This window comes from Protomyctophum bolini (genome assembly GCF_963924005.1).
Source record: "Protomyctophum bolini genome assembly, chromosome: 5".
In the NCBI taxonomy this organism is placed as follows: Eukaryota; Metazoa; Chordata; class Actinopteri; order Myctophiformes; family Myctophidae; genus Protomyctophum; species Protomyctophum bolini.
This window is the reverse complement of record NC_137866.1, coordinates 48,064,771-48,081,464: the sequence shown is the minus strand read 5'-3', so window position 1 is coordinate 48,081,464 and position 16,694 is coordinate 48,064,771. Positions and strand designations below refer to the sequence as shown.

The 16,694-nt window shown below is 43.1% G+C and overlaps 1 protein-coding gene across 1 annotated transcript; it reads right to left on the bottom strand.

Moving 5' to 3' along the window:
• Nucleotides 1-14,411: 14,411 nt before the first annotated feature.
• Nucleotides 14,412-16,482, bottom strand: LOC308316255 (uncharacterized protein). Its single transcript, XM_080764758.1, has one exon. The coding sequence runs from the start codon at nucleotides 16,349-16,351 to the stop codon at nucleotides 14,678-14,680; it is 1,674 nt and encodes a 557-aa protein (XP_080620884.1). The 5' UTR covers nucleotides 16,352-16,482; the 3' UTR covers nucleotides 14,412-14,677.
• Nucleotides 16,483-16,694: the final 212 nt, after the last annotated feature.

Below are 16,694 nucleotides of genomic sequence, written 5' to 3'. Positions count from 1 at the left end.
CTGCATTGATTATAATTGCCCATAACTTAACAATTTTATTGTTTGTAGGCCTACTACTGAAGTGATGCATTTAATGCACAGATTTTATTACGTGAAACTATGAAATGTTATAATTGTAATAGTATTTTATTTCCTATTTTTTATAGTTTTCACGGTGTTCGAATGGTGCTTCTTAAGGGAAATAAACACCCGTTGAAACCATCCAATTTCGTCTTCATTCACAATTCGAGGGGCAGCTACAACTTGTTTGCTGCCCTTCTAGGAACTGCTACTCAGGCTGGCCACCACCTGTTGTTTTGGATTGACATGATTTACAGCTGATACATGGTCAGTCCAAGTGCAGATGGTCAGGTCAGTCTTTATAGCCGTTTCTATTGGTGATAGAATGCACACGATTTCCATGCTCCTATTTTATCTATTGATGGCCTATGTATATGCATTATGCAGACCAGACTAGTCCAGGCATGAAGGGAAAAAGGTTGGATATTGAGTTTTATTTATGTCATTATCCTATTTTCACTAGTGTTACTACTACCTATTCTGTACTTGTTCTCGTGTCTTACCTCTGTATTACCTGTACGTGACTACTGTAACGCACAGATATTCTCCGGCCGAGAAATCAGTTGACCGACCAACCCATATGGGTTCCCAAACGTTTTTGGCAAGTCTGCACACACACTCTGCAACGCCGCAGCGTGGAGAATGACATCAGTGGCTAATGTTATGATGAGCTAACTGGAGAGCAGGAAAGCCATTACGAAACACAGTGAGGTCACAGTGTACAACGCGTTGATAAATAAGGGCCATATAGTGTCTATCTTATGTCATGATGATGATGTACAACGATAAGAGCGCCCCTCACTTCACACAGTACAGTACGGGTGTGATTTGTATTCATTTACTCACGACATTCTTTTGAATGAAGTAATGCAAAATTGTAAACTGTTTTGGGTTACATTTTTGAAAATATTTGAATAGAAATGAAATAAAAGGCATGAAAAAATCTGTGGAAAAAAAGTGTCCTGTTGCTATAAGGTCAAACATCTTGGCGTAACTTTAGAGTGTTTTGACACTCTTCTCAACAGCACAGTGTCTAATAACAGTGTGTCTCCCGTGTGGATCATGGACTTGGTGAATCAAGTCTATGAGGTCAGTATTGACCTATCTACTTCATGACATATGGCACCAGAGTGGGCAAGGTTTCAGCCCCGATCCGACATTGACATCCATTATGAAATTAGTTTGCGAGATCAATGGACAGTCAGGTCCCTCCCTCTCCCAGACAACCCTACTTTGGACAAACACTGACAGAGATTTTCTTGATCAATTCTGGCAGATTTGTAGAGATAATACAAATGTCAGAATTGTTACAGAAGTCATTGATTCTCTTGTCCGAGGCTATTACAAAGCAACGCCACATCTTCCAGTCTACTCCCCTCTCTTTCCCACACCGCAACTGCACACTGAAACTCTCTGTGCGTGCGTGACACATTTGTGAGCTTGTAGGCTATTTTCAGTCCCGCAACACCATATCAATCGTACAAACAAAGTATAAATCGGTCTTAATGTCCTTCTCTTTCTTGTACCCTGCACTGCACACTATACAGTATGTCCAGAATTCGCCTGCAAGAGTTGTATGGCACACACCACGTGCTCCCACATGATCACCCCTACCCTTAGCATCTACATTGGTAGTTAAAATGCCACATCTATTTTAAAGTACTTCTCCTCGCCTATGAATCTCGCCATGGCTTAATGGCACCTCCGCTACGGAACCAAATCTTCTCCGTTCTCACACACCACCAACGCCGCTCATCATGTGATCCTCTGGTGTCCAGCTCCTATCCACTGGCCCCTGCGGGGCACGGACGTAAACACGTAAAAAGCCCCTATCCCTGGCAGCGCAGTTGAACTGCCTTTTAGCCCAGTGGGTCCTTGCGTGGCTTCCAGGGGGGTTTACCAGCAAAATAAGGCACAGTCTATGGGCTGTATTTTGCGTGTCTTAAGTACCAGGTCTTATTCCCCAACTTGAGTCTATATACTCAAGTTGGGGAATAAGACCTGGTACTTATAAGGACATGGTGGGTGAATAGGGAAGAAAAAGTTAAATAATAGCTATCACAATGAAACTTCTCCAGTTTATTACTTATATTAAAACTAGGCTCTTTTGTATTACAAGTTTTCTGAAATTATATGTTTAAATATGCAAATTAGGCATTATATGTGCTAATTTGCATACATTTCGGGACGATAAATCTGAAGATCGGATAAAGCCAGGTTCAAAATTATAATTTAATTTTGTTGACACAAAAAAGAAATGTGTCAAATTACAGATGGGACTCTAATTATCACTCCACAAATCAGAAAATAGTGTCAACAGGCATAAAACCCCCAATTTTCTGCATGTTTTTAGGTATAAAATGTGATGTAAATCAGGCTGTGAATGATATATCAACAAATCCATCTGTAAATGTCTGCGGAATATAGTTATGAATAAGACTGGAACGTTTGGTGTATGTGAGTTCAACAGAAGTGGAGATTCTTTGTCCCAGGTATGAGGAAAACTCATTTTGAGTAAACGGAGTAAAGATTTGTATTGTAAAATTCCTAAACGTTTTATTTGAAGCCACTATTTTGAGATAAAATATCTCATCCAAACCTTGGCAACAACATATAATGGCATATATCATTGGAAAGGTCTGGACCTCGAGCTGACTGTGGTCTGATCCAAATATGGTCACTTCCTTTGTACCAACAACCAATCATGAAAATAGAGATGGTGGATTTTCACCCAGAAAAACGAGCTGTCATTGGCTAAAATAAATCATCAAAATAAACATCTAAATCTGTATTTTTCATGTTTATTTTGCTTTAGTTTGAAAAAAAAAAAACATGTTTAGGAAGCAAAATAGCAAAAAAAAAAAAAAAGAGAAAAATCATGATTTCACCTGCCATGTCTCGCCTTAAGACACGCAAAAGCCCCGGCTGGCCAGGGGGAGGCAGTTTAGAGACCAGGATTACTGTTGTTTTTGTGAGGGTACGTACCCTAGGGGACACGGGGAGAACATGCCCCGACATTCCATATCTTGATCCGACCTCATCAAACCCTGTACACTCCAGACACACTTCATATATGGCCAGTACAGCTGCTGTCACGGCTCCTGTCACCCCGAGGGCGCGTGACCTCGGGGCATCTTACTGGTTATAACTTATATGTTAGTTAGCTGCAAGCAGCGATAAGACAGACAGGGTCAAACCATTAAAACCCCTCTTATTAAAACAAAATTCCTCGTCAATACCCTGCCAGTTCTCTCACGGATGCTGCCTGTCTGTCTCCTAATGATAGCGGTTCGTAATCTCACAGCGTATCTCCTCCTGAATGAGCTATACCCAATATGATCGCTTTAAATAGCTGGTTGGAGACAAAAAGACGCTGATTGGCTGAAGAGGATGTCTGTCAACGATGGACCCAGGGTGCAGGGTGAAGACTCCACACAAATGAACGGAAGTGTGATTTCAAGGGGGGACTGGTTTTTTGGACGTCAGGATTGGATAGATTGGATCATCCATTCATTGGGAGATCAAAAGACGAATAACTGTGAGCTTCAGTTCTTGACTGATTGATTTTCTAATGCTGATTCATTACTTTTAAAGGAAAATATATGACTGCCCTTTTTTATGGGTACTATAGCCCCTCCTATGCACAGTTCTTTGTGTCTGTAGCATGGAATGTAATTATTTTATTGGCTGAGCACGGACTGTGATGATGTATGATGATTAGAATGCTCCTCACTCCACACAAGTGTGATTTTTGAGGGGCGCTATAGCCCCTCCTATATACAGGTTCAATGTTTGTTTTAAAAACGCCCATTGACAATGAAGGGAACATTTACGGTCATCTTGTCCCCTAACACAAACATTAAATGCCATTAACAATAAAGATAATTTAATGTTTGTTTTGTCACCGTTTGTTTCACATCACCATTACATCACCTGATGAACATGAGTTAGACTTTAATATATTGGCGACAGACAGACTGTGACAGACAGACAGACAGACTTGTGACATCATTCTCATCCGTGAAATCACAGATGTGTGGACACATGCCATTGTAACCGTAGTAACTTCCAGATTATTATTGGCTGTCTGGGATAGGATGTCATACTGAAATAGCTCTCTCTCTCTCTCTCTCTCTCTCTCTCTCTCTCTCTCTCTCTCTCTCTCTCTCTCTCTCTCTCTCTCTCTCTCTCTCTCTAATACAGTACATGCACCACTTACGTGATCATTCCCTGTCATGTTGATTTTTTTATTGCTATACGTACATTATGTGATAACTGTCACGGGGCAACCCGACGAACCCCGGGGGGCCTATAAACACTCACACACATAACGGGACTGCTTTCTATAACACGCAAGGACTGTTTTAATTGAACGTATGTGTGCCGAAATCGTAAATAATCACTGACGGTTTGCTATAGTTGTCTCACATGCACGGCTGGTATCTTGTTTAGGCTTGTTTAGGAAGGGGTCAATCAAAGTGCTGTGGTAATGTATATAATTATGTAATGTGTTTGTCATTGAGTTGTCATGCCAAGTTATACTCGGCAACCAATCGTTATAAGAATGTTTAGGTTATGTTGATGCAGTGGGTTATTTATGGGAGCATTTATGGAAGTATTGTCATTGGTGCTGTATATGTGTCCTGTGGTATAGGGTCCACTCTCTACTTAGGGGGGCTGCAGGGACAGTCAAGGCAGTTAGATGTGGGCAGGATTCACCAAAAATAGCAGATCTACAAGCTCAAATTTGAGCCTGTAGATCAGCTATTTCTGACGAAGTGATTGGTGTGCAGACGGACAAAAGTGATCCGGGTTCAGTTGGAAATCATGTCATGTCATGTCACGGTTGGTTAATTGACAGAGTGTAAACCACACGCACACACAGGAGCATAATATGAACAGTATAATGAATTAGGCCACACATACACGTGTGCACCTTAGAGTATATATGAATAGAGAAGGCACCCAGAGGAAACCCTGAGGCGAAATGGACATAGTGGCCGAATGAAGGTATTGCAGTTGGCCCCAAACACACGAACGCGCTGGTCCGTTGACTATATCATTGTGCACGTTCACGATGACACGTGAACGCTGTTTCATACGTGAACGCACCCTGGAACGCACGTGAACGCGTGCAATGATAGTCAACGGCAGCGCGTTCATGTGTTTGGGGCCAATCCATCCCAGAATGCAATCTGTTCCTACCCGGGAAGGAGGAGTGAAATCAACCTCATGCGCTTTTGAGCAACTTAATGCAAGTGGATGGAAAGAGAACTCGGATGTCTTCTCTATTCATATACTCTAAAGTGCGCACACACGCACGCACGCACACACGCACACGCACAAACACACACACACACACACACACACACACACACACACACACAGCTGGGGCGTGATGGAATTGGGGCGACCGTACCGTATATAAACCATCACGTGAACCCACCCTATTCCGGTAGAAAACAGTTATGTCGTGCTGTGAGCTTGTAGATCTGCTATTTTTTGGAAAGCTAGAGAACCATAGATATTTCCCTGTAGAGATTTCTGAAAATATTTAATATAAATTATCTTAAGCCTGTAACCAAGCCATATATGCCACAAAACATTTGATTGTCAAAAACAATATTTGAATATTTCATATAGGCTATATTTAATAAACTAGACCTGTACGTGCCCGTCGGCTACTGGCCCACTTGAGAACAATGCAACTTATTGGGAACCTAATAATTCCCGTTGTCAACTTGTCATAGCACCCGTTCTGTCTCTGTCTGTCTGTCCCACATGGAGATCTCTGTGTGTGAAGAGGGAAAACTGACTGACTGTGAAAAGTGGACTGGTAGGCTAATCAATTGTCAGGTGTGGGGTTGCCATGGCAATCAATTGGCTGAGGCAGAGGCTGGAAATTGCACAGGTGATATTAGGCTGATTAGGCCCACTGGCAGTGTTGGGGAAGTTACTTTGAAAGCGTAGCTTGTAAAGCTACAAGTAGCTCGCCATGGCAGTAGCTTGATCAAGCTACATAGCTACCCCTGGAGAAATGTAGCTTGTAAAGCTACAGCTACATAGGAAAAGTAGCTCAGCTACTTTTAATTTTTCAGCGTTAAATTGAGAATGTACATGCGGGAGACCCCTGCTCCCCTCTGGGAGACCCCTCCCACCCTGCTCCCCTCTGGGAGACCCCTCCTCCCCCTGCTCCCCTCTGGGAGACCCCTTCTCCCACCCTGCTCCCCTCTGGGAGACCCCTCCTCCCCCTGCTCCCCTCTGGGAGACCCCTCCTCCCACCCTGCTCCCCTCTGGGAGACCCCTCCCACCCTGCTCCCCTCTGGGAGACCCCTCCCACCCTGCTCCCCTCTGGGAGACCCCTCCTCACCCTGCTCTCCTCTGGGAGACCCCTCCTCCCCTCTGGGAGACCCCTCCTCCCCCTGCTCCCCTCTGGGAGACCCCTTCTCCCACCCTGCTCCCCTCTGGGAGACCCCTCCTCCCCCTGCTCCCCTCTGGGAGACCCCTCCTCCCACCCTGCTCCCCTATGGGAGACCCCTCCCACCCTGCTCCCCTCTGGGAGACCCCTCCTCACCCTGCTCTCCTCTGGGAGACCCCTCCTCCCCTCTGGGAGACCCAAAATTGTAGCTTGTAACTTGAGTAGCTAAGCTACAAAAAATGACCCAAAAAGTAGCTGAGCTACTTGACGAGGTACACAAATATGAATGTAGCTAAAATACCACAAGCTACAGCAAAATGTAGCTAAGCTACGTAGCTCAGCTACATGTAGCTTAATACTCCCCAACACTGCCCACTGGGGTGTGGAATATGAAGTTAGTGGGGCAAACGGTTCTCGAGTTACGTGCATTACAACCGTACACACACACACACACACACACACACACACACACACACACACACACACACACACACACACACATGCAGAGACGTGGCACATTTATAGTAGGATACCCCTTTTGCAGTTTTCATTCATCAAAAGAAAACAAGTATTTCATAATAACATTTAAAAGAAATCTCATAGTTTCCACAAACACAAAACAAAACCGTTTTACCGTACCGTCCTAAAGTCGGCTCTTCGGTGCTACTGAAAGTTTCTGACGAGCCGAAATCGTTTCGGCACTACGGCGCCGAAACAGCGGTACAATAGGAGTATACTGTATGAATCGGCCCTTATAGGGTGAGGGTTCGAGGTAGGTTGTCGTTCGGACCGTCGGACCAAACACATGAACCCGTTTGGGTCCCATACAGGCAAACTCATCTCATTTCTATGTCGTGTCTTAAAGTTTGGGAACCTACTGCTGTAGGTAGGGCTCCAATAATTTTAAAAAATGGCGTTGCGAGCTGCACGCTCTTCATCACAAGTACAAACTAGGACATACAGTAGGCCTACTAGGAATCCATGAGGCAGGCTGCAGAGAGAACAGGTGATTGTCAATAATTGGAGCCTAAACAGTCATGGGGACAAACCCGTGTTCAGGGGTTGACAGTAAGGTCTCAGATGTATACTTGCCATGTTACAGGTCATGTTCTATACTTGCCCAAAGGTCATGCATCATGCCCACTTTGCCTGATTAGTGAACCGTCCATTATAAAAGTGTAGGTAAAATGTGAGCTTGTATATAGTACGAGTGGCGACAGTCCCTTAAAAACCAGAATGAGTGCAACTGCTAGTCGTGAATAGGTGGCATTGTTCTTCATGCGGCACGTACGTATACTTGCCCGTCGGGCAAACCTGAAATAACTCTATACTTGCCTGAACATTTTAATTAATTGGCAGTCGGCAGCAGTGTAGTGCAAGTTTCTACGATCGAGCATTGTAAACCCTGTTTGTACATATAGGCTGTACACGTCTGCATGTTTTATAATAGTGTGGTGGATGCGCGCGTTGCGCACGCGCACGCAAATGCCGCGCACATGTCTTATGGGGCCTCCTCCCCCCACTAAAAGTAGCACTACAACCATGGGCGTAGCTTGAACTTGACCCCAGGGGGTGTGAAACATTGGGAAGGAATACCTTCCCAATGTTCCTTTATTTTAGCGTTTTTGCGTTTTTTACAATGCCCGCTAACCCCTAAAAATGAGTTATTTAGGTAGTACAGCAGCTCGCACACATACACACATGCACTACAGCCGTACAGCGAGTCATCATGATAAGAGAGATGATTACAAACTACAGTCAGAAGCCATAACAACAACCGGCATTGACAGGACAACTGCAATCCTGGACACTGCAGTTCATTGCAGAGGGGCGGTCTGGACGGGGGCATCTTTGTAATATGTCTCGAATGTCCACACAATGATTATAAATCAAAATAGTAAAGTTTACTGAAAAGCTTCGGTAGGATATAACAACACAGCAGCATGTAGGCCCCTACATACGGTAAGAGTCACAACTCACGTTAGTCACCCAGAGACTATACCTGCTTTACAGCAGATTTGTAACCGTATAGTGATGCCGGTCTCTTAAACTAAGACTACAACACACTGGCAGTCGGGCATGGAAACTATAGTACAGTACAAGTACTGTACTTAAAGGAAAACCAAGGTTCATGTTTTACGTTGTTATTAGAAAAAGATGAGTGTTAAACTTTCTTCATTTGCTGCTTTGTTTTTTCGTTTTACGGATTTTAAGCTGTTTTTGACAGGGTGGCGGGGGCATTCGAGCATGGGGCTAAATATGTTTTTATTTACAAAATGTTATGGCAATTTATTTTTGAATTATTTATTATAGACCCCCAGGAAATTACATCTGGCCACAGAAGATCGCAGGATCTACTGAATGTGAAGGAGGCCTATACTATGGGGGGAAGCCACACTGTGTGTCGTATAGGCTCAATATGTCAGTTTGACACATTCAGTAGATCTCGTGATCTTTTGTGGCCAGATGTAACTTCTTGTGGTCTAGTAGGACTATAGTAAATAATAAAAAAATAAATCGCCATAAGATTTTGTAAAAAAAGTACACATTTTTCCCCATACTCGAATGCCCCCCCTGTCAAAAACAGCTAAAATCCCTAAAACAAAAAAAGCAGCAAAAAAAATAAAAAAAATAACACTCATATTTTACTTTCTCTAATAACAACCTAAACATGAACCTTAGTTGAAAAAAACTTTACTGGAGTATATGAATTTCAGTAGGCCTACTTTCACTCCACGACATCTCAGAGGCAAATATTGTACTTTATACTCCACTTAATTATTTGAAAACTTTAGTAACTACTTACCAAACATACCTCTCTTCAGCCTAGCTCTGGTCCATATAGCCAATGCTTCTATGATTCTGCCCTGTATTGGCTATGCTAATCTCACATGGAACTCAGACCAGCCTCTCCTCTTTAGTGTATTTAAAAAGAACGTTTTTGCTACTCACCAAAACAAAGGCGGGTTGTGTCATTAGAAAGCCTACTTTCCTTATAGTGGACACACTCTGAGCCCCCCACCACACGTATAAACGGTACTTTTTCACCAGAAAGGGATTTTATTTCACCGGAGGAAATGGCTAAAAAAATTCTACTCAGTCTGTGTCTCATCATAGGACGGCTGTGGGCAGTTTAGAAACCGTCCTCCAGTGACATCATCATTAGGCAGATTTATTTTTAAAGATTTTCTTTACAAAAATGTTTAGATTTTCATTATCGTGAGAACGATGGCTTCCATTTTCGCATTGCAACTTTTCAGGACTAGAAAGCCTGCAGTTTCTATTAGCTTGTATTCCCCATCGATGATGGTTTCTGAACTGCCCACAGCCCTCCTATATGAGACACAGACCGAGTAGAAAAAAATAATATTAGTGAGGACCTATTATATGAAGATAAGGTCCTTCAAGAAATGTAGTACTTTTTTTCCACCAACACTGGAGACGTATGGATACTCATGTCAAGGACCTCCAATATTTACAAGCGAGTATGAATTGCTTTTATAGAGTCGAAATTAAGTTGGTAATTGAGTATGAATCGACCCTTAGTGTCAAGCCCTGCATGTTGCCTACTAAATCAAGGTCACATTTTGAAGGCATGTCACACCATGGTTCTCTAGTATCTCTACTAGGGCAAGCGTTTCCCAAACATTTTTTTATGGCTCACAAGTAAATATCCATTTTCTTTCCATTTCTTACCATTTTTAATGCATTTTCAAAAGATTAAAATTTTTATTTTTCCAAATAATTACGTATACATTAAAATTCAAATGTGTGGTTCTTTTCAAAATTTTACTTAGCAAAATAGCATGATAGAAGCATACAATGCGTTGTAGTAAGATATGTTCTGAGCTTGTAGATCTGCTATTTTCCAAATAGCCAAATGATAAAAGGATTTAATGGGTAAAATGTATGTTTTGTAATAACCAGGGTTAGATGTAACTAAATCTGCAAAGTAACTATAGTAACTAAAGTCATATATAATTGTGGAGTAAGTATAGTGGAGGAAAGAGTATACATTATACAATATGAGATGTAGTACAATAGAAGTAGAAAGCATCAAAGAAAAGTGTAGGGTACTTAAGTACAGTACATTGTAATTGAGTAAATGTACAGTAGGCCTACTTGGTTACTTTCCACCACTGACATTAAGTGAAATCCAGGGGTCTATCCTAAGACCCCTTTCTTCACCAAAAATAGCTGATTTAAAAGCTCCCAACAGGTCACCGTGAGCTTGTAGATTTACTATTTTCGCAGAACGTTGGCCTGTATTGACGCATCCGGAATAGGGAAGCTATAGGGTTCAAGTGGTTAATATGTGTATACATTGCAGAGTGGAGGCTGCAGAGGGTAATATGGTTACCCAGGAATGCCCTTGAATCTTAATTCAGGGACGGAATGTCCAGGCCTTGAAAAGAAAAAAAATAAAGTAGGCCACCCATTAAACCTTGATCAGCAGGGGATTCGCGCAATAAAAGTCATTGAATGTTCATTGAATTATCCAAAGGCTCAGTTAACCAGTAAGGCATATTACAGTATACGTGCACACACCCGCCTGGGTGACAGCAGACTGCTGGGCGAGCACTGGCGCTGGGGGGGTCAGATCAACATATGGAATGAATTCTGTACTGGCCATATATGGAGCATGTGTTGAGTGTACAGGGTTTGATGAGGTCAGATCAACATATGGAATGGAGATCTAATGGTGGCAGCGGGAGCAGTGTTTTGAGTGTATATATAGGGTTTGATGAGGACCCAGCTGGTAGAGACGGGCCTTAATTCTCGGGCCAGTGTTGAGAACTCTAGTTTCCGCCGGGCACGACTGCACTAACTACAAATGCACTCTGCCGACCTCTAAGAACTTACGGTCAGTACCTCTATAAAATATATATACCTACCTTGAAGCGTACCTTAGTCACATCACCGTCAACAGCCAATAAGGGACCACCATTCTTACCGACATACATACATACATACATACATATACCAGCCGACCACAGTACTTGCGCGCTCTGCTTGCGCAAGTAGTACTAACTTTGGGCCAGGCCGTCTAGAGTTTGAATGGACATGTATCAGCCAAAAGCAGTATCAGCCAAAAGCAAGCCCCCAGTATAAGGCTATATACAACGTTGAAGCTGCCACTACCTGCTGGCGAAAGGTGGAACTGCAGCAACGTCTCTGAGCAAGTGAATAGCGGGGGGGGGCTATCGTTCCGGTCCTCCCTATCCTAAAAGGGAGACATCGAAGAGGAAGGACGGGTGGGGGGGGGGGGGGGAGGATCGACATGTGGAATGTCAGAACAGGTCAGCTCCATATATGGACTTATGTAGATCTAAGGGTTTGAGGTCAGATGTAGAGTTTCTGGCCGTCTCCATATATGCAGATCTAGCGTATGGAGACGGTCACATATGGCGGCGTGACGTGTCACGATGCGTGATGTCACAAGGCGTGACCAATATATGGAGGCGTGATGTCACGAGGCGTGACCATATTATTATGGAGGTGTGATGTCATGAGGCGTGACCATATATGGAGGCGTCACCATCCGAACGTCCGACTGGCGGGAGATGCAGGTTCTCATAGTAAACTGCGACCTATACTGTCAGTCTGATTGAACAGTTTGCAGAGGTACAGTTCCGTACAAAGGATGCTAAAAGGTTAAACCAAAGAAAGCACTATGGCTTGTTTCCATTGGGTCATTGAATTTCACCATGTTTTTCCCCCCTATTATATAGTTGTTCAGTACACATCCATATCACCGTGTTTTATTTAAGTTGTTCAGTAGGGAATTGGGAAGTTTAGTGTATATGAACATTATATGAATTATATGTGTATATGAACATTATTCACTGAGGTACCGTACGTAGGAAGTAGGAACAGACAACTTTGGTGAACGGTTCACCATGAAAATGGCTGGGTTTCCCAAAGAAATGTTGTGTTGCACGTAGCTTGAACACACCCCTCTACAGGCTTGGCTGCATGTCCTTTTTTGGGAAAAACTGTCAAACACAACAACATAGAAATTGACAACCTAGACTAGAGCACAGCCCATACCTGTCTTTGCGCATGTAGGCTAAGGCCTTCTGCATGAATACATTTAGAAGCAAACCTGTTTCCCTAAAGTCTCTTTAGCCTACACACACCTGTCGACATGTGTGATATTGAGTGGTGACTTTCTTCATCTCATTTAAATATAAAAACTAATTATTTTAAACATTTAAATTAAACAAACATGTTTAGGCCTACTTCAGCATCAAAGAAATTAAATTGATACTGAACTATCCACAGTAAATTGGGATGCGGTCATGAATGAACATGAAACCCAAGCGGCATATAACATCTTCCAATCAACACTGATTGGCTGTCAGGACGCCATGCGCAGCAAAGGCTCCTTCAATTGGCTTTTCCAGCCGGCGAGCCAGCCAATCACAGCAGTGCATTCCTAGGACTGGTGGAATCTAAAATAACTGGGGTATTCCTTAAAAAACACGGTCACTATGGAACTGCAGTTTTCGTTGTGCATTTCGTACGTGCGTACTGACACCTGACTAAGAATTGCGTTTCTACGCAAAATATGTGCAGGTTGGTTGGTCTGTAGCATAAATCAGAAACCGGGTCTAATATGAACGTAAAATGAAGCCTGAAATCCCTTGCACTGTAAGTCGCAATCTTTCTAGATCCGATTGGGCCCAGCTGAGCCATTGGCTGGCCCAGACAACGAGGCGGGACTTCCCCCCTTCTTCTTTGTTGGTTTTTATTTTGACTCGAGTGGGTGGTGGATCCCGTTCATAGATAATATAGATAATCATTAATAAATGGGACCATATTTTCCAAAAAGAATATTATGACATTATAAATGAGACTATAAACTAGTGACTGGAAGCAGAAAGTATTCATGACCATGTTTATTAAGGTAATACAGTCTAGGTGAAGTTGGGCCCAAATACATGGATCTCTATGGAGCTATGGGTTTTTTTGAGCCCAATGACAGCGCCACAACAGGCCATTATATGAATTTTCAGGAAGTCCCGATTTCCTTAGTGGCTTCACAAAATATCTGGCTGACTGCCCCCCTGGTTTCGGCATGTTAGCCTTCCTCAGTGTTTCAAACAGTATAAATGAATAACACCAAAATATTTTTTGCTGCTGTACAGCAGTCAGCAGCCTTGTGTTCATAAAACAGAAAGATTGGGTATTGGGTAAGGGCCAATTCATACTCCTATATTTTATAGCCGAATGAAAGTCGGTTCGGCTCTGTAGAGCCTACAATGTGACGTCATTTGAGGTTCGGGGGGGGGGGGGGGGGGGGGGGGGGTACCTTCCTAAAGTCGTCTCTTTCGGTGCTACTGAACATTTCTGACGAGCCAAAATAATTTCGGCACTACAGCGCCGAAACAGCGGTAAAATAGGAGTATGAATCGGCCCTAAGACTGACGTTATGTATCTTTCAGGACCTTTCACTGCTTTGTCTCAACCATTACTCTATGGCTCTGGTCTCAGCCACCGCAGTGGATATTTTGACATTTCGTTTTATTTTTTTTGGGAATGTTGCCAGTACTGTTTGAGCAGCCATAAACTACACAGGTTCATCCTGATGTTCTGGGCATCTTTGTATACTTTGTTAGTGTTAGTAAAAAGCAGGTAAAAGAGTAACGTTTGAGGCAGACTGTACATCAGTCACTCTACCATTCACCTTAGTAGAAGAGGTTTTTTAAGAGGCAGGTTTACCCCGCAGTTATGTCGGCTCCGCCTACAGTAAATATACAAACTTATACCATTAACACGTAACACCGACTGCCATGGATGGAGATCTCCGTATTTTCAAAATCCAACCGTTCACTGCCATGGATGGAGTTCTCTGTCTTTTAATGTTTTATATTGATTCAGTTTGAGATTGAGCTATACGTACGTACTATATCAGCATCTCTGTGTCTAGGAGATAAACAGGGAGTGGTTGGTCCATCAGTAAAAAGGTTTCCCCCCTCGTTGAAGAGATGTTTTCATCGTCACCTTCACTTTTCAGTTTTTCTCCAGTGTGGATACACCGGTGGTGTGTCTTCAGGTGAGATGACTGACTGAAACTCTTGTCACAATGTTTACAGTGGAAAGGTCTTTCTCCAGGCAAAATTACCCGACTGAAACTCTTGTCACAATATTTGCAGGTGAGTAGATACGCTGGTGTTTATTCAGGTCAACTCAAACTCAAACTCTCTTTGCCCAGTTTACAGTGGAAAGGTTTTCTCCAGTGTGGACACGCTGGTGTGTCTTCAGGTCCTTTAAATGTTTGAAACTCTTGATACACTGCTTACATCTGTAGGGTTTTTCTCCAGTGTGGACACGCTGGTGCTTCTTCAGGTCAGCTGACTGACTGAAACTCTTGTCACAATGTGTACAGTGGAATGGTTTTTCTCCAGTGTGGACACGCTGGTGTCTATTAAGTGTAAATAAAAGGTTGAAACTCTTGTTACACAGTTTACACTGGAAACGTTTTCCTCCAGTGTGGACACGGTGGTGTGTCTGCAGGTCCTTTTTATGCTTGCAACTCTTGTTACACTGCTTACATCGGTATGTTTGTTCTCGAGTATGGACACACTGGTGCTTCTTAAGGTCACCTGACTGACTGAAACTCTTGTCACAATGTGTACAGTGGAAACGTTTTTCTCCAGTGTGGACACGCTGGTGTCTATTAAGGCTAGATAAACAGCTGAAACTCTTGTTACACAGTTTACACTGGAAACGTTTTTCCCTAGTGGGGACAGCTCCACTTTTCTCACCCAAATCATCATTGTCTTCAGTGACTTCAGCGTCAGATTCAACTTCAATTTCAATTTCAAAGCAGCGTGAAGAGATGCTTTTATTGTCAACTTCACTTTTCAGTTTTTCACCAGAGTGGATACACTGGTGTGTCTTCAGGTGAGATGACAGGCTGAAACTCTTGTCACAATATTTACAGTGGAAAGGTTTTTCTCCAGTGTGGACACGCTGGTGTGTCTGCAGGTCCTTTTTATGCTTGAAACTCTTGATACACTGCTTACATCGGTATGGTCTTTCTCCAGTGTGGACACGCTGGTGTTTCTTCAAGTCACCTGACTGACTGAAACTCTTGTCACAATGTGTACAGAGGAAAGGTTTTTCTCCAGTGTGGACAATCTGGTGTCTCTTAAGGCTAGATAAAAAGCTGAAACTCTTGTTACACAGTTTACACTGGAAACGTTTTACTCCGGTGTGTACACGCTGGTGTCTCTGCAGGTCCTTTTTATGCTTGAAACTCTTAATACACTGCTTACATCTATATGGTTTTTCTCCAGTGTGGACACGCTGGTGTTTCTTTAAGTCACCTGACTGACTGAAACTCTTGTCACAATGTGTACAGAGGAAAGGTTTTTCTCCAGTGTGGACAATCTGGTGTCTTTTAAGGCTAGATAGACAACTGAAACTCTTGTTACACAGTTTACACTGGAAAGGTTTTTCTCCAGTGTGGACACCTCCACTTTTCTCCCCCCAATCATCACCGTCTTCAGGGACTTCAGTGTCAGATTCAACTCCAAAGCAGTGTGAAGAGATGTTTTCATCGTCAGCTTCACTTTTCAGTTTCTCTCCAGTGTGGACACGCTGGTGTGTCTGCAGGTCCTTCTTATGCTTGAAACTCTTGTTACACTGCATACATCGGTATGGTTTTTCTCCTGTATGGACACGCTGGTGCTTCTTAAGGTCACCTGACTGACTGAAACTCTTGTCACAATGTGTACAGAGGAAAGGTCTTTCTCCAGTGTGGACACGCTGGTGTCTCTTAAGTTCACCTGACTGACTGAAACGCTTGTCACAGTATTCACAGCAGAAAGGTTTTTCTCCAGTGTGGATACGCTGGTGTGACATCAGGTGACATGACTGACTGAAACTCTTGTCACAATGTTTACAGCGGAAAGGTTTTTCTCCAGAGTGGACACGCTGGTGTCTCTTCAGTTCACCTGACTGAGTGAAACTCTTGTCACAATGTTTACAGTGGAAAGGTTTTTCTCCATTAGATAGTCTTTGAAGTAGCTCCTTGTCATCGTCATTAATGTGTGGAGGCTCTGGTTCCTCCTGGAGCATGTGCAGGATGTCTAGAAGCAGAGAAATAACATGATAGTCAAAACTGGAATCTTACAATGCAGGTCACCCCCCCCCCCCCCAATCCTCCTTGTTCCCTGCACAAAGGGAGCTATGAACTACTTTCACC